The sequence below is a fragment of the Rhipicephalus microplus genome, chromosome 4 (assembly GCF_043290135.1).
Source record: "Rhipicephalus microplus isolate Deutch F79 chromosome 4, USDA_Rmic, whole genome shotgun sequence".
In the NCBI taxonomy this organism is placed as follows: Eukaryota; Metazoa; Arthropoda; class Arachnida; order Ixodida; family Ixodidae; genus Rhipicephalus; species Rhipicephalus microplus.
The window spans coordinates 68,421,076-68,447,537 of record NC_134703.1 but is presented as its reverse complement, the minus strand read 5'-3'; the positions used below and the strand labels follow the sequence as shown (position 1 = coordinate 68,447,537).

At 45.2% G+C, this 26,462-nt stretch overlaps 1 protein-coding gene across 1 annotated transcript; it reads left to right on the top strand.

Moving 5' to 3' along the window:
• Positions 1 to 408: 408 nt before the first annotated feature.
• Positions 409 to 26,462, top strand: LOC119172719 (phospholipid-transporting ATPase ABCA3). Its single transcript, XM_075893090.1, has 18 exons — positions 409 to 669; positions 2,272 to 2,505; positions 3,658 to 3,945; positions 4,739 to 5,071; positions 5,829 to 5,946; positions 10,298 to 10,479; positions 11,269 to 11,391; positions 11,892 to 12,006; positions 12,384 to 12,538; positions 14,372 to 14,527; positions 15,646 to 16,116; positions 16,583 to 16,759; positions 18,264 to 18,599; positions 19,509 to 19,706; positions 21,473 to 21,779; positions 23,690 to 23,815; positions 24,849 to 25,106; positions 26,122 to 26,462. Exons 1-18 carry the CDS (start codon positions 409 to 411, stop codon positions 26,460 to 26,462), a joined length of 4,179 nt encoding a protein of 1,392 aa, XP_075749205.1.

The following is a 26,462-nucleotide window of genomic DNA, read 5'->3' as shown; positions in this document are numbered from 1 at the left end:
CTGCATGAATATAGCTTCTTTTTTTTTCATTTAATAAGCCTGTGTGTTGGTTGTGCCGAAGAAACTGATATCCCAATATACGCGGCGAGGGTATCACTGGATTTTTTTATAACGAATCACTGAAGTCGGTACTTTAAACCGATATCGTGCCAGTACTTCAAGCAGTAACTAAAATTTGAATTAAAAACCGAGACAATGTGGCAATGTTTTCTGATTGTATGGGCCGGTACCGAAGCCTTCGAAGTTCCATGGCACACTGCCTAAAGAATGTGAATGTTTATGCTGCACGTTTACAGAAAAACTCGGTAACGTTTGTTTTATTTTTTATTTGTTTTGTGTGTTTTTTTGTTGATTCCACTTGCAGTGACAACGTTGCTGTCTCGTGCACTGTACATTCATGTGCCAGAAATGGGCAGCTCTATCCGCCAGTTGTACATAATCCTGTGGAAAGACGTTTACATCAACCAGATCCGCCGTCACGTCGTGTGGACCTTGCTCGAGCTGGCGTTCACAGTCATCGCCATGTACGGCATCGGTAAAGACAGCCTGCAGCAGCGCTTCGGGGACCCCGTGCCAGAAGAGGCCTTCGCGCGTGTCCAGCCACTCCATCTTTGGGAATACACCGCCACCAAGATACTCTACACGCCTGACGTGGAACTGCTCGCAAAGGTGGGTGCATTGATACTTCCACTCCATCACATATCTCAATGCTGTACATCTACTTCCCATGATCACGTGATGCTATCCGGGGCAGCACTTTCCACAAAATACTGTTTCCCTCGAGTGGCAGTGCTTCTGAAGTAAAATGTCTCCCAATAAAAAATTACCCAAATGAAAGAGTATATACAGCATATATGCAGGCATACTATATACAACATGTACGCGTGTACAACTTACACATTTGTTACCACTCTCACATATTTACTAGAAGAAAATTGGGTAAATCCGTGACTGTTATCGTAAACAACAATGTGTCTTTAGGATTAAAAGACGACAACATAAAATTGATCATTGAAGCTGCAGTATGTAGCATGAGCGATTTAAAAAGCAGCTACTAAAGTGTTATGTAAGGTTCTTGAAAAAATAAGTACGTTATCTAAGATAACAAAATGCATAACAATGAAACGAGAGAGTCTTTTGTTCGAGAGATCTGGATTTATTGGTCTGTCTAAGCTGATAAACATTGATTAAGAGATATTCAAAGCTATGTAACTTTATAAATATTAAGAAAGCTGTGCAAAACTTGTGCAAAACTCATTGGGTCAGTGAGGGTTGCCATAGGTTGCAAAATATATGGCGTAAAAAATATGTTAGGTATTCTCATTGGAAATGTAGATGAGTTAATAAAACGTAGCTCAGTGAATCAATACTCACCAGGGCAGCACATTTTGTAGCTCTGACAAACTCTTGATTGGTAATAACAAGCAACAATATGCAATATCTTCACTTACGCATGGTTATTAGGTTCAGTGTTTCGGGGGGAGGGGGTCTTGCAAATGATATTCAGCTGAAAAGCCAATCGAGTTGCTATTGGAAATTTCAGCCTTGACTCGTGAGAACACAGTGGTGTCATGCAAGAGTCCTGGCTGTGATGACAAACTTCTCAAAAACTCAGCATTTTCTCAAATCGACGTGAGAAAACGACTTCTCAAATCGACATTATATGCATTTGCCGTGAACGCACGGACGGAAATGTTGAGCGCGGTATTTCATCACTAGCTGTAGCGGAATGACTTTATATGCTTTATGAATCAACGAAAGTTTGCACAAGTCAGAGGGCCTGAGACAAAAGTGGCGGCACTTTATTCTCTTTGAAACGCGAGCGCACAACATAAGTGACATCTCCAACTCCATCGCCTTCAGTTGCCAAACCGTGATGAACTACATACTGGCCAAAGCTGTTTGAGCGTGCGTGTAATAGTAAAGGCCTTGTGCTGTTGTGATTTACTCAAAGAATTTGAGATCTTTTGGTGATGTCACCCACCATGTTGACCTAGTGGATAGTGAACTTGGCTACTGAACCAAAAATAAATGAATTGAACCGAAGCCATGGCGGCCGTATTTCTATAGAATAGCTAGAGGGCCACGTGCCTATATTTAGGGGCGCGCTAAAAACCTCCATGTGCTCGAAGTTTCCTAGGCTACAGCGACTATTATAAATACCCGACGGTTTTAGGATGTAAAGCTCCATAAATTATAATAATATTAGGTGATACGTCAGCACCCGTGAAATGCATCCAGACTCGATGTCTTGACACGAAGTGGGTGCAGGTGATACGCAAGGTATGCGAGGATTTGTCCATCGAGTCCACAGAGGCGGTGGCAACGCCGGCTGAACTGGACGACCGTGTGGAACGTGGCTTCGACCATTACGGTTCCGTAGTGGGCGTCGCCTTCGAGGAGGACCTCAGCAACGTGCACAACCTGCCGGACCAGATACGGTACCGCGTCCGTATGCAAGGCCGTGGGTTCGACATGCACCTGCGATACTGGAAGGATCTGGAGGTAAGGCATGTACACTGTCGTTCTTTATGAAAGGGAACACGCGAACGCGTGGCCTGCACACTGCCGCGGCTGTTTACAGCACCATCAACCGACAATTGAAGAAAGCACGTTAGCTTTTAACGTCATCTATGGCCAAGCACGATAACGAGTTATGGCTGGCAGACAAGTGCTTCTAGATTACGTTCCCTCACCGCTCACGTGGCGAGTGATATCGGGCGATTACTGCAGCTTGCGTCACGCGCACAACCATCGATATGTTGGCAGTGGACTACGCACTGCATGTGTGAGCAGGGATGCGGTGCTATCTAGCAGCGCTTGTCTACCGGCCATAACTCGTTTTTTTTTCTCAACAGATGACGCTGAAAGCAAACCTGTTTTCTTTTGCTGTTGGTTGACGGTGCGGTAGGCAGCTGCCGCAGAGCGCAGGCCACGCGTTCACGTGTTCCTTTTCATAAAGGACGACGACAGTGTACATGGCTATGGAGCGCGGCTTCAAATTCAAAATCCGCAATATTTGTCTTACCCGTGCATTGGGAAGATAGAGAGGACAGGCGTGAGTACATCGATTAAAAAGTGGTGGCAGACTGTCTCATGACTGGAGATAAACTGCCTCAGAACAGCTGTATAGCGAGTAAGCGAGCGTGTTATGGCCTAACTCAGACGTGCGAAGCGATCATTTTCGTTAGAACTGCAGACGTTTCAACGGTATTGGTACCCCACCAAAAGTTTCTTGAAGGGCTTCTGCATTCGCAGACTCCTTATATCCCTTCTCCAAAAAGAACTACCACGCCGGCGCACTAATATGTGGCACATTTTGTGCGCAATGATAAGTGAGCAGCTGTACAGAAATAAATGTGGCAATGCGATAGAGCGATGGTAGAACAACAAGGCTTCTACCTGTTTTTTTATATATATAATGACCCTGTCTTGCTTAAGCTAATTTAGAGTTCAAATTTTCAGTTTTCACTTTCGTGGTTCACACAAGACCTGAAATGTGCACTGGTGCAGTCTCGTAGTTACAGGCATTTCGTGGTTACTCGAATGTTAATTTTCTTAATCTTCACTGAAATGTAGTACATACAAAAAAGCGTGAACACCTGTTTTGTCGAGAAAACGTCTGAAGCGCTCGTTGGTCGTTCGCACTTGCCTCAGACTCCCGGCCCGCTGAACGTGTACTCGACGAGCGAGATGAACGCCCTGCTGCCCCTGCAGTACTCTCTGGAGCACCACATGTTGCACCAAATTTCAGTGGCACTCTTCGGAGAGGCGACGGCTGCGCCGCCTCAACTGCAGCTGCAGCGCTTTCCCTATCCGGCCTTCTATCCCGAGGGTTTCAACAGCACTTACAGCCGCATAGTGTTTCACTTCGGCGTCGGCTTCCTGCTTCCATTCGCCTCGGTCGTCGCCAAGATCACGGATGAGAAGTGCTCTGGAATGCGGGTACGCCTCCCACTTCACTCACTCAAGCTGGCTGTGAAACTTTCTCAGAGGTGAGGTAGAAAGCTCGGTCGATTGAACAAGGCTAAATCCAGGTATTAACTACACTTAAAAGCTTGCAGATAAAACAACTTGTTGAGTAAAAATTCACTCAGTTCAACAGTTGTTCTGGTTGTCTGGCAACCACAGACAACCACTTCGACAGCCACAGACTTCGTTTGTCCAATGTGTCTTCAGCTCTCCCACTTATAACAAAGTAACAAAGGCATTAAAAAAACATACAACACAAGCGCAATCTATGCTACGGTACTTCACTGAAAACTTTCCACTTAAATACGCTATGGGCACGAGACTACTTCCGTGGTGAAACTGTGAACATTATTAACCAGTACCAAGTCACCCAGCTGGCAGGTCTCCTGCTTTGTAAATCATCCAACGTATGCCACGTGTTAACAAATGAAACAAGGAATAGGTTCAAGAAGGTAGCCGCTTAAGTTTATTGAAAATATCCAAACGGGAAATATCACTGGAGTGTTACAACAAGACTACTCTCATCAGAGTGACAACCCTCACAAAGACAAAACGTCGCCAAAACGTTGACTCCAGTGACATTTTCTGTTCCATAATTTTTCATTAGAGACGCCCTACATTTAATATGGTCATAATATGGTGTAACCTTGGCTGCACTTACACCAACTAGTGCGAAAGAAATTATTTGTACCTGACACCTTACTTGCACCTTACATAAACGCCCGATCTTGTCTTGAGCACATTCTATAGCAGTTTGTTCACGCAGGAGCTGCTGAGCATTGCCGGCACGAGCGATCTAATCTACTGGGGTAGCCACTTCCTGAGCGCGTCGTTCACCACCCTGCTGCTCAGCTGCATCTGCATGCTCTTCCTCTTCGTGCTCGGCACCGAGCCGGCACTCAGCTACTCCGACCCACTGCTCGTCTTCGTCGTGCTCATCACATTCAACAGCCTCAGCATCCTGCACGCCATGTTCGTCTCCGTCCTGCTCACCAGCAGTGAGTTATCTAATCAATTAATTATTCACCAACTGCATGAACTAGTGCAACCTTATAAATGCTTAAGGAGCAACCGGGTCCCTATTGACAACAGTCTTACGGTAACAATTTCCATTCGAGAACATTTCATCCAATCATGATGCGGGGCATAATATTAACGAGGCCGACTGACTTATGGTTAAACACACTTGCGTAAAAGAAAGTTTGCGAATTCGACTCCTGATTGCATGAATCTGTGACTGCAAAATCAATCAGACTTATGCCGTTTTAATGGTGGAACTTACAGAATGAGGTCCCGATAAGCTCGCTAGTATGAACAAATTACTTGACTAAAATAGTTCATAGATTTATCGTAATGAAAAATCGGCTTATTGCTTCCGTGCCATGCAATACTTGACATGACCTGAACCCGCTCAACAACAACGCTTTTGCATTGTTAGTGTTAAACAACATTGGAGATAAAACAGCTTGCCATTGTCAGTTTTTATTTCACTTCTATACCGATGCCGTATCAGCTTATTTAGTGATGGCTTATGCCACTGTGCCCTGTTGCTATACCATGCTACTGCTGTCCTTATGCGATAACAGGAACGTGGCGTAGACGCCCGTTTTTCGTGTAGTCATCTTGCAGGCTAAATTTTTGATTTCGCACAGAGGCGAGATTATCGGCCAGATTCCTCCAGCTCAGCTTATTTTGACAGCTGAGTGATTCCCATTATGTTCATGTTGGCATAATTATTTCAGAATGTCAAGCTATGAGGTACAATTCACCGTATTTTCCACCCAGGTCGGCTCTCGATTATCTTCTCGATGATATACTGGATCTGCAGTATCGCTTTTCCCTACCTGATGCTTCAGAACCCACTGGGTCGTGGCTACTACTTGCGCAGCCGTGCCTCCAAGATAATTACATCCACGTCACCGGGTATGGGCCTCCATTGGGCATTCATGGTCATCGAGCGATTTGAGCGATTCCGTAAGTGCAGAGAAGGCATTCAATTCATTCAGCACTTGGCATTCCCGTAAATTTGTGTAAGCGATTTTTTTTTCCTTAGACAAAAGCCTGAAAGGATTAATCAACCACAAAAAAACACTGTCGGCGTCAACATAAACTGACGCAGCAAATCAGCATGTGGTGACTTGATACTAATATGTAAGGTTTTAAGTCCCTACACTACGATTTTTTTTTTTATAAATATGGGAGATGCCTTAGTCGAGAGCTCTTTACCGGCTCAGATGTTGCACGGCACACGGGGCTCTGCCATTTCACCTCCATCCAAATGCGACAACCACGACCAGGACCGAAACCGCGAGCTTCTCGTAAACAACTGAGCGCCTTCAACACTGGTCGAGCAGGTCAGACCCCGTAAATAGGCCTTCTTGTGACGTGCGTTGCCGTGACGTCATATCTTGACATCGTTGCGCATTCAAAGCTGCGGCCATCCAGGAAGCACTGTAAAAGCACGCGAGGTGAATAGAGCTTGAATAAAAAAGCAGGGCCAAACAGTTTCAAGTCTCGCAAGCTTTCAGGAATTAAGTCTGGGCTGAACAAGAAATCCTACTATTTGAAAAAAAAAACTTATTGACGACAAAATCCTGTGGTGTACGGGCTAATAAATGATCATTGCGATGTTTATTTTGAATTTTTAACAGAATGAACGCACCTTTATTAGGTTTAGTTGGAAGCTCCCTGTACAAGAATGTGCCCAGTTGGGAGCGGCATTAATAGCACCTATATATCGCGTGACCAGCTTTCGATTAATTCTAATAAACGCAAGTCGCATAAGAGATTTCACTGTGTTTATGTAAAATGAAAGTAATGGTGGTATGTAGCAAAGTTCGGGATTTGAAATGGACTGAAAGTAAACTATCAATGATACGTTCCTAAATTTTCTTCAGTCGTGTACCAGATGGAGATTTTGCGGGAGTACGTTCAAAAAAAAAAGGAAAGTAATGAGTGAGTGAATTGGTATTGAGTTTTATATGGGTGGAAATAATACACTTTGTCTCTTGCCGCACAATGCCTCTTACAAAATAGGAATGCTTTGGAGTAATATCCTAATAACTAATACTAGCTTGAACAACTGGTAATTCACAATTGTGCTTTTAAAAGTACGTCAAGAAGGCGCGCCAAATCAAGTTTGCCAAATCCGCGGGAATAACAATTAGACTACGAGTGCGACTGCACTCTCTTGAATTAAATTTACAAACGCCGCATAAACTTGCCATGTTCGCGTTGTCATTGAAATGACAAGGAAGGAAACACTGAAAATCTACATGAAGCCATCGGCGTTTCTTCACAGTGATGCTTGTGCTGCATGCTACTTATGTACTGCTGCAAAGAACAACTCAAGTACAATGACGCCGCTCAGTGGATTGGTGCCGCCATCGCGTGGCGTATTAATGCACTGCTTCGTTTTATGGCGGCGCGTTTAAAGCAGGCAGGCGTTCACCATGAAGTAGAAAAAGTGGCTAAGCTGATGGACGAGATTCACATCATCGCAGCTTCCATATTTCACGTTTTCAGACCGGGCAGCTCAGGTACCTATTTCGCAAACGCATTTTGCCATGCTTGTAATCAGGGGTGTAGTGCGAGCCGTTGTAAGATATAAAAGTAAATCAGGCCCATAGTTTTGCATCGAACTATTACTTAGGATTTTATGGTGCACCTTTGAATAGAAAGCAATGAAACTCCAGAGCCTACCAAAAATAACACCAATTTAAAAAATAAAGAAAATGATATATTAAAATGTCAGAAAGGTTACCATGCAACATTCATGCTTATGGAAAGTTAATCGCCTTCCGAAATTCTTGTAACTAAGTTGACAGCCTCGACTCACATGAGGACTGTGGGTTAACATTTTTGTGTTCACACTTATTACACTGATAACAATGTTCCTGTAAGAGTTGTATTAACAGTCATGGAGCTAACTTACCATGGTGCATCGCCGTTGACGCCAAACTCTGCAATGCAATCGCTCCACGCGATTTGGTCGAATTAAACAGCCCGTACTGACGAGAGAATGTCTCAACGCGCCTGACATTCGAATACCATGAATGCTAGTGAAGCCGCGTTCAGACTGTAGTAGCATCTGTATTAAGTGTCGTATAGCGTAACAGCCGGAACATCAAATTGCGTTGCTAGCGACCACGAGTGTTCACATCATGCCCTTCAGCACAATACGGGCTGTACTAAAAAATGGGACTATGATAAAGTGACGTCACGCGGAAGAGCAGCTAAGCAGCCACCGTTTTTGGGCCGGCCACCCTGAGCGTAAGTAAGGGCTCCGCATAACTTATTTCAAGCAAATTCGAAATAACTATTGCTGTTCAGTGAAACACTTAAAATTTCAAGAACATTTATCTTAGCAGCTTGTCTAAAGGAATGTGCGCGCCCCACCATGGCGGTCTAAGGGTTAAGGTACTCGGCTGCGGACCCGCAGGTCGCGGTATCGAAACCCGGCTGCGGCAGCTGCATTTTCAATGGAGGCGAAAATGCTGTAGCTTAAATTCTGCACGTTCAATGATGCACGTTGAAGAACCCCAGATGGTCGAAATTTCCGGAGTCCTCCACTACGGCGTCTTTCATAATCATGTGGTGGTTTTGGGACGTTAAACTTCACATATCAATCATGGAATGTGCGTGCTTTTTTTCTATGGTAAAAACAAGAAAAAACTCATAGTTCCTTACACACTTTTCTAAGACGACTTGAAGGTGAAAGACGTACCTCTCCACTCATTCGATGTATTGCCCCTTGTCCGCGTGCCTCTGAAAGTGTCTTGCAGCTAGCGTGCTTTCACACTAGCTCCGTGATAGGCCTGCTGTGGACCAAAATACTACAGTCGTGACATCTTCATGTGACGTCTTGGTGGTGTCACACACATGTTTATATTGTGGCGTCATAGGGTGATTACGTTGTAGGAAGAGCTACAGCGGCTTAGGTTGGGCAGTTTCACGCGGCTTATCGATAGCCTTGCTGCGCATCGCCGAGCAGCAGTGGCATCACACGGCACACAGCTGGTGCGCTAATTTGCTGATCTTCGCATTCCAGATGAGCAACGTGATAGCCGCGAAGATGCACTAGCGCCAGTGCGTGCCCAGCTGTGTGCCTCCATTGCGCAGTGGTCGTCTGAAGCTGCACTGCAACCACTTGATAGCGCATCTCATTGTGCGTGCATGCGCAGAGGTATCAGGGATGGTATGCGTATAGCAGAGTGTTGATATGATTGATATGTGGGGCTCAATGTCCCAAAACCACCATATGATTACGAGAGACGCCGTAAGGGAGGGCTCCGGAGATTTCGACCACCTGGGGTTCTTTAACGTGCGCCCAAATCTGAGCACATGGGCCTACAGCATTTTCGCCTCCCTAAAAAATGCAGCCGCCAAACCGGGGATTTGATCCCGCGACCTGCGAGTCAGCAGCCGAGTATCTTAGCCACTAGACCACCGCTGCGTGGCATAACGGAGTGTCTGCCACTATGATATATCAACAGAAAATGAGAGCGAAACTGTAGCAGCTCATTGGCGCAGAATGGTGGAGAATTGAATAGGGATTATTATGCAGCAAGGTTTTGAAAAGACGAGGCGACAAAGCTGCATTCAGCAGCTTGAGAGGAACCTGGCCATCTAATAAACTGGGCAGTTACAGCGCTTTACAGCAAATGTCACATACATAATGCGTGAACAAAACAGTAAATAACCTGGAGTTTAACTCATGGGATCCCGAAGTAGTTGCCTGGTAATAAGCGGCTGAGCTTATTACCAGGCACTAAACGTGCTCTGGAGACGCCAGAGTAATATGAGGAAAGTCCAGCAAAGTGGCATCGCCAGAAGTTAGCACACGCTGCGTACATGTTGACATAGCCAAGCTAAGCCATTTTTCCTTTTCGCATCACTCAAATGGTCGCCGTCGACACGGGATAGTAAGTTTTAGCGTTTTACGAGGCTTTTAAGACTTTCGTCCGAAAATTGCCAAAACAAAAATAACGTGCCTGAAATACCCTGACCAGCGATTCAATGGGCTTCCGTATCTATGGGAAGGTTGTTTTGTGACCATTGACATGACATTTTCTAATCATTTGGGAATGACACCGTGTGGTGACGCTGTTGATGGCTTTCGTCAGACAATGAATCAGTGGCGCCTTATCACTGTTGAAACGATAATCATTTCACAGTGCGCCTCCGTCTGCTGGCTTCTTATCATTACGCGTTTGTCCTACTTGCTATATATTGGCTTCAATGGCAAGCAACTTGTAAAATGCAATCGTACTTCAATCAGGAAACTGACTGCGTCACTCTTTCAATCTAAATGTTTGTTCAACAGGTGGCGGTGTTAACTGGAGCAATATGAACGACTCTGCGTCCACTCTGGACAACGTGAGCCTGTCGGACCTGCTGATGGTGAACGTGTGCACCTGCTTCTTGATGATATTTCTCATCTGGTACATGGACAACATTATACCTTGGGGCCCGGGCATTCACAAGCCACCGTGGTTTCCTTTCTTGGTACGAATATTTCACAGAACACTGATCTGTAACAGCAACGAAGAAACGTCTCCCTTTGATTTTTGTTTCACTTTAGTTTAACTTCACAGGCACCCCAGCAACTGCACTGGATGTTAAGATGGGTTGCCTTTTGACTACAGCGTTGCTAAAACGCTAAACATGGCTCTCGTAACACCTGCATTAAATATAATACCAAATAGTGTGCATCCCATGTAACATAAATATCACTGTCCCATTTCATATGGTATTCAGACATGATTAGGGCACAAATATTTACGTAACTTGTGAAGTTCACAAGGGTCACTAACCATCAGCCGTGTGTGCGAGGCAACATCGCTCTTATTTGAGTACTACTTGCCTACCGCATGGTTTATTTGTTTAAGTTATTTTTAATAAAAAAAGATTGTCAAACCGTATCCCCATGCACATGACTAGCTGCATTTTCTTCTGTAATAAGAATATATTTTACGCACGAACTTTTTCTTTATAAACGCTTCCCTGCTCTCTTACTGCTGTGCTTAAAACCGTCATTCTGTTCAAGCATTGAGATCGTCGCTCTTTACACATGTTAACTCGCTTCTTATCACAAGAAATTGACTCACTTTACTATAGTATTCCAAAAGCAATGGTGACTACAGCATAATTATGTTTACTAAAGTTTCATTCCCCCTTCTTGTACAGGGAATTGGACGAAAATAAAGTAGTGATGTTTATGAGTAGATAAATCTGAAAGGCAGGTGGCTGAAAACACGGTAGGAAATTTTTGCAAGTTTTCTTTTCTGCCTGCAGAAAAGCTACTGGATGCCTCAGCCCGCGAAAAACGTCAAGAGCCGCCCAAACCCGGACCCAACACTCTTCGAGGCAGACCCGCAACATCTAATTCCAGCTATACAAGTCATCAGCCTTAAGAAGGTACAGTAAAGTTGTTTGTGTTATATATTATTGGCTGCGTACACCTAACAAGCCTTTATCTGTACTTGCGCCAGTGTCGCGACTGCGAATATGGTGTTTCTGTGTCAAGCACTTTATTTTACAAATAGCATGTGTCGTTTCTCTTCGATGTCCACATCACGTGATGCAGACATCAGCACAATACAAAAATCAATTAGCTAAATTTATTGGAAACACGCTTTCCTGTATTTTACATAACTTGGAAGGTAAGCTTTTATATATTAGCACGAGTTAAATAAGACCAAAATATCAATATTAGAATGCAGTAAATACCTTGAGCTTAAAATAGAAAATACCAGCTGCACAAAAATGTAGGATTGTGGTTGTAAAATGCAGGGTCCCATTGTATACTCGGAAGTCGAGCGTACTTAACCGACCACCACAGTCATGTTTTTCTAGACTTCTTAGATGTGTAAAATTAGTTTTTTTATGTGTACATGAAGATACGCAATCTTTTGCAGTTGTATCGCAACTTTTTGCTGCAACATATCAACCTGAAGATCTTCCGCCATCAGATCACCGTGCTTCTCGGTCCATGTGGATCCGGCAAAACAACTGTGATCAAGATGGTGACAGGCAAGACACCTTTCAGTGATTCTTCTTTATCGCTTGAGTGTTTGGGAAGAGTTCGAGCCATGATTCATCTTGATATTACCTTTTATATGCTTATACAGCCAACGAAAGCCATTAATAAAGAAGAAATGCACGTGGAAACTTAATATGGTACAGCTATCGTAGTGCATATGTGCAATTCGCGCACAGCAAGGCATGTTCTGAACTTAACGATGGAAATTTTGAGGAGAGGGCATGCCTGTTTACACACTTGTCTCGATTTTAAATAGACTCCTGAGATGCCGAACATACCTCAACAGTATTATACTAAACCTCTTCTTACGTGCTAAATGTAGTAGATGAAGTTTCAGAGAAACGTTTGCTGTTGCCATTTCTCGCAGGCCTTGTGCATCCATCGAGTGGACAGATAATTGTAGACAACTACGATGTGGTGCTGCACACTGATGAGGCGCGGGAGCGTATAGCGTACTGTCCCGCCGACAACGTGCTCTTCAATGAGCTTACCGTCGAGGAACATCTGCTCTTCTTTGGCATGGTAAGAGCTTTCTTCTTGAAGCGTCTCCTCCGATAATAGCATGTGCTACAGTGTGATGAGCATTTACAGGGAGCATAGGCTTGCGTGATATTCTTTGCTACGGGTAAGGGGAGGCGGAGGAGGAACTCAACCCCCCCCCCCCCCCTTCTTTTTCCGAAGATTCTCTGACTGAGTTCCTTGCGATCAGTACTCAGTGCAAGGATGAAGTAAGATGGGTAAGTGCCACATTCCCTGCATGCCCGCCCTCGCACAAATATACCGACAGGAAGTATACCGTTCGTTCGCTCGTTCATTCATTCATTCATTCATTCGTTCATTTTTTGTATCTGTCTTACTAGAAATATCTTACTTCATTTATAAGGTATTCCTTGCCCATTCTTAGAGACTTATATCTCGCGATAGAAGAAAACGGGAACAACTTCTAAATAGGTGTGCGGCTAAGTGGACATAGGAGCCTATGGCGTGTAGGTCTGCTACCCTTTCTGCCAAGCCCAGGATCTGAACTAGACCTAGGGAGCAAAGACGCACGGACGCAGCGGCAAACCTTGCACGCGTATCAGAAAATGCTCTACATCGGTAACACCCCATAATTCAATTCTGCAATCATTTGTTTCAAGAGCAGGTTCAGCACCTATTCAGTTTTTTTTTTTTTTTTGCAGCCAAAATTAAGACGCTCAGAAGACTCGCAGACATGTATCCAAGCCCATGTTTAAGCTCACCATAGGTGGGTGCGCCTTTTGAAAAAAAAAACTTTGGGCTTCGTCTAGTTTAGACAGTGTAAGTCAAGATTAGTTAAGCCTCGTCAGGTCTGGTTGAACATGATCGAGACTAATTAAGCACAGTCTAACAATCAATATCACGTGATAGCCAATTGACAGCCAATCAAAAACTGCAGGATAATCGATTATTAACCAATCAATTGCAGGGCTGAGTGTAGCCTAGCCCAAAATAAATGGCAATTTCTTGCAATGACCAATTTATAGCCAATGGGCAGTCAATTAATAGCTAATAAATAATAGATTCATAATCAAGGAGTTCTAAGGAACGCTTGTTTAAGCTTTGTCTAGGCGTAATTGGATGGACGATACTTTGTAATCATCGACTGTAATGGTCGGTATTCAATAGCTAATCGATAATCGATTATTAGCCCATACGTTCTACTAAATGCTAGTATGCAATCACTTTACCTCCAAACGCATGAAGTATGCCTTGTAATGGTCAATCGACAGCCAATATAGACTATTTGATAATTGATCAATAACCACTGAATTTTAGATAATGCTTTGTTTAGCTTAGCTGAATTCAAATACATGACCAATACGTTGGTTAATGTATAGCCGGTGAATATTCGAATAAACCTATAAAACTTAGCGAAACAAGGCACAACTTTTTAAAGGCTAGGAACAGCCTGGTGCCGATCAGCTCCGCTGTTTCTTTGCCTTTCGCGACTTGTGTAATTTACGCTAATGCTTTTCATGTCCCTTTTTCTTTCACTTTGTGTACGTGTCTGGAAGCCTTATGTTGTTTAGTCATGAATTTCTGTCAAATAGCTTAACTTTTGTCGTTCGTATTCACCATTGTCATGTAACAGGCGTCACAGTCATAGTGGACATAAACCTCCTCTGTGACGGATTAGTACATCCGAATAAATGTTTATGAAACACCTGGGCTTGCGTGTTGGGTTAGAAACCACGAAAACGACTCGATGGGACTAAGGTAACCATCATATCTCTTGACTGTGCCTTGACCTTTCTTGTTTTCTTTTGTCATTCTTGTTGCGTTCCTTTAACTGATGTATCCCAGCCAGTTGACCCTGCATACGTTGTACCGCAGCTGAAGGGGCTGCGTATGAGCAAGATTCGACCGGAGATAAACCTGCTGCTCACGGACATCCAGATGTCCCCGTACATGAGCTACCGGCCGTCAACCCTGTCTGACGGGATGAAGCGCCTCCTCTGCGTCGCCATTGCGCTCCTTGTAGCCTCTAAAGTGAGTCGTCCGTTTATTTGACAGAACTGTTTATTGAAACTAAAAATTAAACTGTTTACTAGGCCGTACTGGTGGCTGGTGACCGTAAAGTCAGATAAAAGCACGGCACACTGGTACTGGTAACGGCGAACTGGGCGTCGGCCATTGATATCAGTGGTGATGCGCGTCGACTTTTATACAAGTGCCATCGAGTATTCCAGAGTAAGTTCCGCGTAAGTTTTCCGCGTAAGTTCCAGGGGAATCTCCAATGGTCGCCTTGTGCGCGTAATCTTGGCAAAACCACCTACTTCAATGATGAAGCTTCTAGAACACTGAGTCGCGGTTAGCGCCGACAGTCTCTGCTGATGCTCATTGAGCGCGAAAACCGAATGCAGAAAAAGCGAAAATAACGCTCGGGGCAATATCACGTCGGGGAAAAACCATGTAGGTTCTTAAAAGACGCGTCGTAAACAAAAAGCCCACATAGCCTCCAAAACTTCAAGATAGTTTTTTGTTGGGTAAATTTTCAATCCTTGTTTTCCACCATAACAAAAGATCACCGTATTCAGTTAAAACCCTTCTTAATACTTTTTGTGGGATTTAGGTCCCAAAGCCACCATACCGTCCTATTGTGTGAGGCCGGAGGAGAGGGCTCCGAAAATGTTCACCTCTTCGATTTCGAATACGTGCATTTAATGCTAAGCACACGGGTATTTTTTTTCAACGAGGATTTCAGAAAGAAACCTCTGTACATACTATTTTCTTTGCAATACGTTCTGCTAGCAAAGAAGAAATTCAGAGAAAAAAGAAGAAAGAAGCATTTAGTGCAGTACCTGCTCACATATTGCATGTTTTCTCGCTAATAAAACATAGCTTAACGATACGTATAAAACTGTCTAAAAATTATCATACGTGCCACGCATTCTTGCTAAGTTAGCATTTTTATGACTTGAAAGCACTAACGTGAAGCTACTGTTGCCAACCAGAATGCGTGTATTTCCTTTTGAATTCAGCTCTCATTTTTTTACGTATATTGGGCGGGTTTTACGCGAGCAATTACGCAGCGAACTTCGTTTTTCAACTGCGTGATCGGGAATCGGGTCTATAAATGAATATTTTTTGTGTGCTCGTTGCCCCAGTGCAAGATCATGATCTTCGACGAGCCGACGGACACCATGGACCCTCACAGTCAGCGCGAGGTGTGGGAACTGCTGCTGAAGGCGAGGCGCCACTGCTGCATCCTGCTGACCACGCAGAACGTGCACGAGGCTGACGCGTTGGCCGACAAAATTGGAATAATGAACAAAGGTCTGCTCTGGTGCAGTGGTTCTCCGAGATTCCTGCGAGAGCGCTTCCGCGCGGGCTACAACATCCGCATCCTGAAGGAACCCGGCTGCGACGCGACTGTAATCGAAGCCCTCTTCAAGCGCTACATCCCGAATGCGGTCGTCAAGCTGGACACCAACTTCGAGGTCCAGTATGCGATCGGAGTCAACCCTGGCAGCCGACGCCTGACGGCCATGTTCAAAGAGCTGGACCGCGACCGAGAAATCCTCAAGATTGGCGCCATGAGCGTCGCCATGTCATCTCTCGAGGAGGTTTTGGACAAGGTGCTGTCTATCTCAACAGTAAAATAGCCCGAATGGGAGAAGGGCATTCAGGTCTACACGTGCACTTAGAACTAAGTAAGCGGTGGTTTAGTTGTGGTTGTTTCAGTTCATTCCCATCGAAATTGCACCGCCGTGGCTGGGAAGGAGATTGACGTGATCAAGCCTTACACCTAAGCCTTACACTTATACGTAACTTGTGTGTAAGACGTAAGCCTTACACATAAGTCACTCCGGCTGGTCTTGTTGACTTAGTATATGGATGTGGTTAGAGACAGGCTATACATTGAGTGCTGCTAAGAGTGCCGTTGACACAAGTGCCACTGCCGTCAAAATTCTAGGGATGCTTGCAATGAGCACCTGCTCCAGACTACTGTATAGCATGTGCAATACACTATAAAACTTCAGAGGACAGGTTACCCGCTTTCCGAAAAATGAGAAGTAGAACCGCGTTACCACTGTATTTTAGGGGACCAACGACCCCACTATACAGACAGGCGTCGATGCGGGGACCACCGCGTTGACCGACTGCACCTCCGTGTACAAGCCCCGCCAAGCTCCCGGCAAGAAGAGGTTTCTACGCCAACTGTCAGGGCTACTGAAAAAGCGCTTTTACGTCTGGCTTCGTGACTGGCATCCACCTGTTGTAAGTTAATTGTAGACAACTTTTCTTGCGTCCAGAATCTCGACGCTAATAAGGAAGTTTGAAATTCCTTTTCTTTTTTTTTCTTGCATTTTGCCAGCGATATTTTTTGGCGATTTACTCGATGCACTTTTTACCTATCAGGCAAATTAAGTTCTAGTGTGTCAAGGTAAGCGAACTTGTTACCGTGATGGTTTAACTCACAATAACCGGTAAGTTTGGAAGGCCAACCAGCCTAACGAAGTATGTTTGCCCGTTCATGAATTGCTAGGGGTCTGTTATAATTTGGTGCCATAGTCAAAGAACCGTGTCACGTTTGCACTTTGCTGGCTTGTCTTGGTTTTGTTGTCGATGAGGTTCTGGACAACCAGAAAATGTTAAAGTGGAAGGTACACGCTCTTTCAGTGGCCCGTTAACCCTTCAAATATGGGCACCATCATATCTCTGTGTTAGTCTGAATGCACACGTTTAGGGTCGAGACAGAAACGACCCTTTGCGCGGGTGCTGTCTGTGTCGGCGGTGTTGTGCGTCATTTTTTTCGCAACTTTTCCTTGTGTCTTATTAAAATTCAAATCTTTAGGCACACATTTGAAAACGTTCCGTGGCCCTTGAATACTCTGAATAGGCCAGTCTGACAAAGGTGACAGGATCAAGTGTCCGGCGACAATACCCGCTGGGAGTAGTTCCATGTGCTGGCATTTACGTAAAGATTCCCAGTTTCCAACTAAGATTACCGCGCTCACCCGTCAATCGCCTAAATGCCAACATATTCCTCAGTACGTTTTATTGAGGTTAAAGGCTGGTGATGCATATATCTAGTTCAATTGTGCAAATGTCATTTTATGGCCAAATAGCACCACGGACGCCAAAGGCTCTCGTCTTTCGATTGTGCTGGGTGTCAGACGGTACGTCCAAGCTTTCCTCTATTCCGATTTCCTCGCGAAGTCTTTCATTCCTACAAACCCCAATGCGATATGTAAATCGCTCAGAACAAAAGTATAACCTTTGTACCACCTTAGTCCCTGCGATTTTAGAGTTTTTAAGTCCTTAGACCTTATAAAACTCAAAAAGTGACCATTGGCCTCAAAGCGAGGGATGCGGAAATTACGTGACGACATGATTCTATGGTGACGCCATAACGTCAAATATCACCAAAATTGCGACGCAATCATAACGTCATAGTGTCTTAACGTCAATGCATTGCGTTATCGCTGGGTCAAAGACAGGCTGATCCCGGAGGCTCTGGAAACTACGTGAGGTACTCAAGCATACCTCTGGTCTCAGAGGCAGTCCAACACCTGTGTCAGGGGCTGAAAGCCTTTCGGTGGAGGGGAGGAAAGAAGTATCATAGACTTATGAGAAAATATGGCGCTCTGGTCATATTAGAGAAGTTCATGAGGAAGCATGCAAATTTTTCGTTGCCCGCTTCACGAGTGGTGAATGCTTCGAAGACTAAGAGGTCCCTGGCGCAGGTCCGCTGTGTTGTTCTAAGAGGTTCCTGGCGCAGGTCCGCTGTGTTGTTCCCGTGTGCATGCTGCTGCTGGCGACCTACTTACAACACCTGTTCACCGAGGATAAGATAGTGTCGTCGGACTTCTACAAGGACCGGTTCTTCTACTCCGTCAGGACTCTGCACGTGCCCGCGGTAGGCTTTGTGACGGCCAATGGTAGCACCGATCCCGTGGTACGTCACCTGATTAATATTTTTGCCGAGGAGGACGTCCGCCTGACTGACATCAGCGAGGACCACACCAACTCGCGCCTCCTCGACTATGCCTACGACAAACCGAGGGCTTACACCTACCTCTTGCTATTCGGCGCCGTTCTCGACGAAGACTCTCCGGTTTGTATTCCTTACCATCGACAGTGAAGTCAGGCATCTTTAGTTTTTTTTTCCACCGGAAAGAGGGGTGTTAGACGAAAAATGATGTGTGATCGTGCGTGTGTTTATATGTGTGCACGTTGAGTATACGCGTTTGGAGCTGAAAAATTGCGGGGAAGGGGTATCGAACACCTACTGGCTTACCACTGACAATTTTAACGAACACTAGCCAATTAGTAGGTTCTGATTCTTATTGTTAAGCACCAAGTTAACCCTGACAAAAGCAAGCAGAAGCGCGCGTTATCTGTGTCACCTTTATTGAAGCTCACGCTAATTTGAACACAGGCGTGTTTCTAATAGAACATCTTCTTGCTAAGCATGGTAATTAAAAAATGTACATAAAGGCCACTGCCAAGCAACCTTAACATCCTGTGCAGAGCATCAAAATACCACGAGGACTGGGGAGACATTGAGACGAGCAGTTGTACAATTTCTTGTACTATGTGGCTCTGCATACTTTTGTACAACCTACCATGGTGACATATGACTGGTGTTCTGCTACCACATACAATTCCCGGGTTTAATACCGCCTACGCAAACCACTCTCCTATTCACATAAACGCGAATACTGATGTAAAGAAAAGCTATCATTCCATGCAAAGTGAACCACCACTTATGAGAAAGGTAGGAGATGGGCTGAATAATTGTACGAGGAGCCATACGTTTAGCTCTGTACTTAAAGTGTTTGTTAACAGTGATTAAGCTTGACAAACGTTGAGTAATGTTCACGGATGGTAAAAAAAAGATGATAGTAAGTAAGGGATATTCTTTGCTCACCGCTCTTATAACCTTAACTTCAGCCAATCGTCATAATATTATTTCCTTGTACACTAAAGATTGTTGAATACGCGCCGCCTATTTTCGGCCCAGGTCACGCTATGGTTCAACGGCCAGTGCCCACACGCGGCGCCACTCATTGTCAACATGTACCACTCGGCACTCTTGAGGAACATCACTGGGCGTCCGACAGCACGCTTCTTCCTCTACAACCAGCCGTACAACAATGACACGCTCGTGGACAACCACAGCAATAACGACAACGGTGACAGCGAGGAGGACAACTTGCAGGTGCAGTGTTGCTAGCAGGGCGAGCTGTGGTACTTCAGACGAAAGTAAATAGGCCTCTTCCTGGTAGGTAGCCTGCGCATGCACACCGTACCGTGCCTCTAAGAGGCACGCGCATGGCATGCGCCACGATTTTTGGTGGCCAGAACGTGACGACACGCGCGGACCAAGTGACATCTGGTGCCGCAAACATGCAAATGTTTTCCCCAAAAAGAATCGTGAACGCAGGCCTCAGAGATTGCCTACCGGCATGTGGAGGGCAATTTCGAACTCCAAGAGCCACCAGTTTCGATTTCGGTGATCTTCACTAGGGGTGCTGTTCGGACTAGGAAAAGTCCCATTTGACTGTCGGTTGCGTGAACACCATGTGACGTCGTCATGATGATATAGATCAACAAAGTTTCTTACATTCTCAGTATGGTGTCAACATGACGTAACAAAGTGACGTCACGCTGTGACATTCCCGCTAGTTCAAGAGTGGGCAGATCATGGATAGAGGAAAAATCTGACCATCATGCGGAAATAATGCAATGCCTTCGATTTTAGAGGCAACGTAGGCAGACGTTAAGTGCAGAAATCTCACGGCAGGAGTCAGGTTAGGATCTGTAGATTGACTTAGTGAGCCGAAAGGCTTTTGGCTTTGAGTCATCTTTGAAGAATTCGTGTGAGCCTGTGGATTGGTTTTAAAGACGATAGTCTTTCTTGGGGACATTTGACGCCGAATTTTTAGCCTGCCTGCCTGCCTGCCTGCCTGCCTGCCTGCCTGCCTGTCTGTCTGTCTGTCTGTCTGTCTGTCTGTCTGTCTGTCTGTCTGTCTGTCTGTCTGTCTGTCTGTCTGTCTGTCTGTCTGTCTGTCTGTCTGTCTGTAAAATTGTCTGTTTGTCCGCGGTAATGATCATCTTAAAGGCACCAAACGATACCTCAAACGCCCAACCCTATCCACAGGGCCTACTAATATTGCTCAAATCTTAGCGTTCATACTTGTCCAATAGTCAATTAAAAAGCAATTATTGCGCATATCTGAGGCACCATAACAACACGCTGATGTTTTTTATGTGTGCCTTTATACTAGAAAAGGCACACACAAGTAATTCTAAGGACCTTGGCGTTTATCACGCTGAGCTGACAGTGCAACGCGACGCTCAAAGGCAAGTATTTCCAACGCTTTGGTAAGACAACACGGTGGTGGCACCTGTTCGTCGCTTTGCGTTCTACTCCTTATCGCCTCAGAGACAGGCACGCATCTTTTTCCGCGGGCGCTCACGCATTCTTTCGTTTTCGAAGATAACTGCCAAATGGGGCTCGTGTCTGACGTGCCTCGATGCGCTGGTTTGCCTTCGCTGCACGGATCGAGATTCTCTAACGCAGCGCTTCCAGAATACAATTCACCGATTTTCTCCCGCAGAACATCAAATAATCGTTTAGTTCACTCTCTCCACACGCAAGATTATCGTCTTTTGAAGCATTTGCAGGGAAACATGCAGATACGGGGCCAATTTTTCGCTTGTAAGACAAATGGAACGCAAGTCAACTGGGAACGTATCTTTTAAAACGCTACAGTCCGCAGTAATAAATACATTGTTGTTGTTGTTGTTGTTGTTGTTGTTGTTGTTGTTGTTGTTGTTGTTGTTGTTGTTGTTGTTGTTGTTGTTGTTGTTGTTGTTGTTGTTGTTTATATGCCATGATAATGCATACTACGATTATGGATGACTAAGTCGCCCGAGGAGCAACCTTTCTAATCAGCAAGCTCGTTCTGCGCTACCCTACAGGTACTGGTGCAGAGCAAGCTGTTTTTCGCCGGCCTTCCTCTCAGCGCTGACGCGCTCCTCATCGAAGTGCTCATGGGCATATTCACCCCGCTGGCGCTGTGCTTTCACGTGGCCAGCTTCGTAGTCTACCCCATCACCGAGCGCTGCTCCAAGTTCAAGCACCTGCAGATGATGACTGGCGTGTCGGGTACCGTCTACTGGCTCAGCAACTTTATCTTCGACACCCTGCTCGCCACGTCCTGCGCCGTGATCTTTGTGCCCACCATTGTCTACAGCCACAGATACGCCCAGAAAGCCGAGTACATAGGTGCCTGCCACATTTTTTCCGGCTTTCGTCAGAGTTAATTTTCTCTGTATGGCACTTCACCGCAAAACCGCACTTTGTGGCAAGATTCTCGTGAGCAGTTCTGGGGGAAATTTTCAAGATCACTTTTTTTTTTGGGGGGGGGGGGGAGATACTTTTCAGTGGTAGATCCGGAGCACATTTTGGTTACATATCAGGATCGTGTAGTCTTTCATCAATTTCACACCTTTCGGGGGGCAATAGAATACAAGGAGCAATCCTTGGACTACACGAAAAAGCTCATCTGAGTATGTTTCATGACTCATTACTTGTCAGGCATATATTAATCTCTTCAAAGAGTCATGTAAACCTTCTTTGATTATCATTATGTCATCATCAAAGAGCTGTGGCAACAAAATGAGGGTTAACGTGTCTATTTAAAGAGACTCATACATACGGATCAAGTCAACCGAAAAAAAAGAGCAACGCATACTCTATTGTTGTTGCCGCTGCTTTGTGCGCCTACGTCTTCAAATCGTTTTGATGTTACCCATGGAATGAGAACACTAAACATGCGAATGCGTGCCCTTGCGAAATGCGTGCCCTTTTGAAAGCGATTAATGCATGCCGGACTGATAGCCCACTCAAAAGGGGCCACTGAAGTTTTACAGCAGTCACAAGCAACCGGGTGTTCTAGCACTCCTCAGTTGCTCTGACTCTACAGCACTAGACAGCTTGTTTCGCAGAAATTCAGGTGTCGGTGCGGCGTCATTAGTTGCGAGCATGAAACCAGCCATGGTCGTGAGCGAATACTTGAGGAACGGCCGTCTTCGAGGTAGATGTGAAAAAAGAAGTAATAAAAAAATCTTCGCTTCGAGGGGTCCAGAAATTGATACTAGTGACCCTTCGCTCCACAGCACGATCCGTTTAGCCGCTCGGCGCAGCACATATACATTTTCTAGCATGTTCACAGCAAGACACCCTCTACGGACTCCGCGGAAGGGCGTAGCGGAAGTTTCACTACATACCCGAGAGAAAAGTGTTCCAAGAGCGCGCTCGCCATACATAATCACGCCAAAAGCGTTGACACTGGAGAAGGAGGGCGCCCGCAATTTGGCTTACCTTGCAGCAGGAGGGATTGGGAAAACGACTTTCAAATGGCCCGATTGGGCTATCGCGTTCTACCTTTGAAAGCGAAGTTTGAGCGTCGTCCGAGCTCTTTGACGCCTCACAACGGAGCACATGCTCATAAGTTTACCTTTTCCGAGCACATTTTGAAGCACTGAAATGAAATATTTAGATTTTATGTACTTAATGAAGCTGGTCTAGATAAAAAGTTGTCGGTAACTTTCAAAAGTGGCATTTCTGATGCAGTTTTTTTTTGTACATTGGTGTCCCGTCAACCAAATAAATCGTGAAACACTGGTGTTGTGCACTTTTTCATGGCTCCGTTTAGACGAAGGAAAAAAAGGACTGTTCAGCAGAGCATGAAACTTGACTTACCAGTTTGGATACATGTCCAACATGAACATCAAATAATCGCTGCATAGCTGGAAGAACCTGATGTGTTCTTAATGCAACGCAGGAAGAAGATATTAGGACTGAAGTCAGCGTCTGCCCTAAAATTATGTCACGCATATTATTAGTACCTAAAACAATTCTAATACCAACCTACATTTATACAGGCGTGACTTTAAAACTGACGGAGTGTCTCGAGATGTTCTGTCTGAACAAAAGGGTCACTATTTAGTTTCATATGACCAGCGCTTCTAGGAGACCTTAATTTTTACGCTTGTGTTTAAATGAACTGTCGCAAGACGAAACAGGCAGCGAATGATGAGGCGGCATTCCGCTAACGCCCACGCGCGAACCGAAATACCACACCCATTTAAATTCTGCACTATGAATTGTACAATTCTTCCTTTGTCATGCAGTCATGCTGGTTCTTCTCTTCGTGGCGCACGCTCTCTCCATGGTCCCTTTCTGCTACCTGGCGTCTACCTTATTCAGCGACAGTTCGTTCGCCCTCTCTATTATGGTTATCTTCTTCTTTTTCATCGGTGAGTTGTCGTTTCATTGGCAAACTGCTATTTGTCATAACGTCCCTTCGCTTCTTAAACGTGCAAGTGACACGTGAAGATGAAGCGATGGAAGTGGACACATGTAACACCCACTTTTTTTTTACTTGGCAAATTAGCATTCAACACACACAACTTTTGCGCAAGCGAAAACATAGCTGTGACAATTCATACATCAATAGAATAATTACGTCCGTGTATCAATGACTTGTCACCTCTCTGAAAGTGATATTGAAATGGTCAACGCGTGTTCATCACGCCTACTTGTTGATTAACAAATGAACATCGAGTACAGCTTACGCACAGCTCAGAAGCAGTGAAAGAAGACAACCCAGAATACAGTCTGATATTTCTGAAACACCATGTATATTATGTGTTGATAATTCATTTACAATAGGGCTCACCAAATGGACAAAATGACAGCGTGTTTTTTGTTAATAAAAGCCATTTGGAGACCACATAGGTGCCGTAGCTGTCCACCGCCGTCACTACCGGTGTCGGTAAGACCCAAACTGCTATCGCGCGACATGAGAAAAAAATTCCAGGATAAAATGGGGTGGTAACATGGGCTTTCTCCGTGTTATTCCAGTATTTTGCCACTTATCCCTACTAGTGCTCGAAACTCTTGTGCACAAATACTCTATGTGTGCGTTATGTCAAGAAAGAACCACGTTAACGTGATCAATATAACGTGAGAGAAGAGTATAATAATAACCAGATGTCGCACAATGTGAATTGAGCAACCACGCGTCAAGTGGGTCGTTCAATGCTTCCAACCCATTGCAAATTGCTCAGCCATAATTCTTAAGCGTCATCAGGCACCGAATCGATTCTTGGAAATGTGGATACCTAGCAAACATGCTTGTATTGGTAGCCCCAAGTGAGTTTGCGACGGTTTCTAGAAATGGCGCTCTCCAAGCTTTCGCTGAGGCTTGCCGCGCAAGTCTGGCGTTTTTTTTTTTTTGTTTTTCTTTTCATCTGAATCCTGCCGGTGATTTCATGTCTATTGTTTCAGGATTGCTGGGTGCCCTGGAGACTGTGATCGCCCATTTCGCGCAGACGGTGGCCGAGGCGCGGCTGCTCTCGTTGCTTCCACAGGCGCTGGACATCCTGCTCCGCATCGTGCCCACCTTTACGCTCACGCGCGGAATATCGCAGCTACAGCGCCTGCAGCGCGAGAACGAAATCTGCCTGGCCTCTGACGAGATGCTCGCCATCGCCTGCAAGAACGTCATGCTCGGGCGCACGATGTCGCTCAAGTACTGTTGCAGTGGTACGGCCTCAACTAAAGCTACTCGGGCTATACAGTTGCGCGAACCTTCGCTTGTCGCCTTCGCTTTCACGTATAGTTCGACTTGTGTAACTGTGCCGCGTGGCAAATGGGTCATTCGTAATGAATTCCGTGCTTTTGTAATCTCATTTCTTCATTTACACGTTGAGTAAGCAGGGAACTTTGATGAAGACGGTATGTGCAGTCGAGATAGCTCCGAAAATACATAGCGATTTGATTTGGAACCTGTCCACTGCAGTGGAGCAGTGGGTAAAATGCTCGGCTGCTGACTTAAAGGTCGTGGGTTCGATCGCGGCTGCGGCGGTCACATTTTCATGATGGCAAAATAGTAGAGGCTAAAGTTCACTGTAGTGTGCAGTGTTAATGCACGTTGAAGAACACCAGATGTTCAAAGTTTCCGGAGCCCTCCACTATGGCGTCTCTCATAGTCATATTGTGATTTTGGGACGTTAAACTCTATATATTAAAAAATTATTTGTAGCCGACTAACAGTCCCGACGCCACAGACGTACTCTGTATCCGTTAAGCCATCGTCTACCTTTGACCAGTCACAAGAAAGCAACATAACAATATATATGTGTGGAATTTGACCCAAGTGAAAGGAAAGCTCGTCAAGTATCTGTAGTATGATGTGCAATAGTGTGCGCACGCACAGGATGCCGTAGCATCACGAAAGGTACAGCAGCGGTTCAGCCAACGCTCGTGCCAGTCGAGACGAGGATGGTACAGACGAAAGTTTATTGTGTTCTGTGACTTGGTAACTTCAAATCTGTGACCACAGTACGGTGTGAGTGCGGTCGCGTGTGCAGCAAAACGCTACCACACATATTTGATCAAGATCTCACATTACTTGTATAATAAATTTTCTGTGGCAGGTCTAAAGTGCATCATGACTTTAGTGACTAATTTATTAGAATCGCACTTTTTTCTTCGGTTGATTTCAGAATATATTTTTAATTGCATAACGTTATTACCATTTCTGGCGTCTTCGGCCCAGTGTTAACATCGCGCAACGTAAACGACACCATGGACGAGGTCCATAAGGTGATGGCAGAGCCGTACGAGCTGTCGGGTGCCGTCATGATAGAGGTGTTCGTCATGCTAGCCGAGGCCGTCATGCTGCTCGCTTTCGTGGTGATCATGGACTCCACCGCGTACGCCAGGGTCCACAGGAAGCTACGAGCGAAGGTATACGCTGGGCACCTTCAATTACCCGTTGGTTCTTCCTACTTGCGTATGTGTTTTTATAAAGGACCGCTTAAACACACCGACTTCAAAGGTGAGACAGTAGTTATTTTCATCGCCTTCTCTACCCTTCCTTTAAGCGCCATCTCCTAG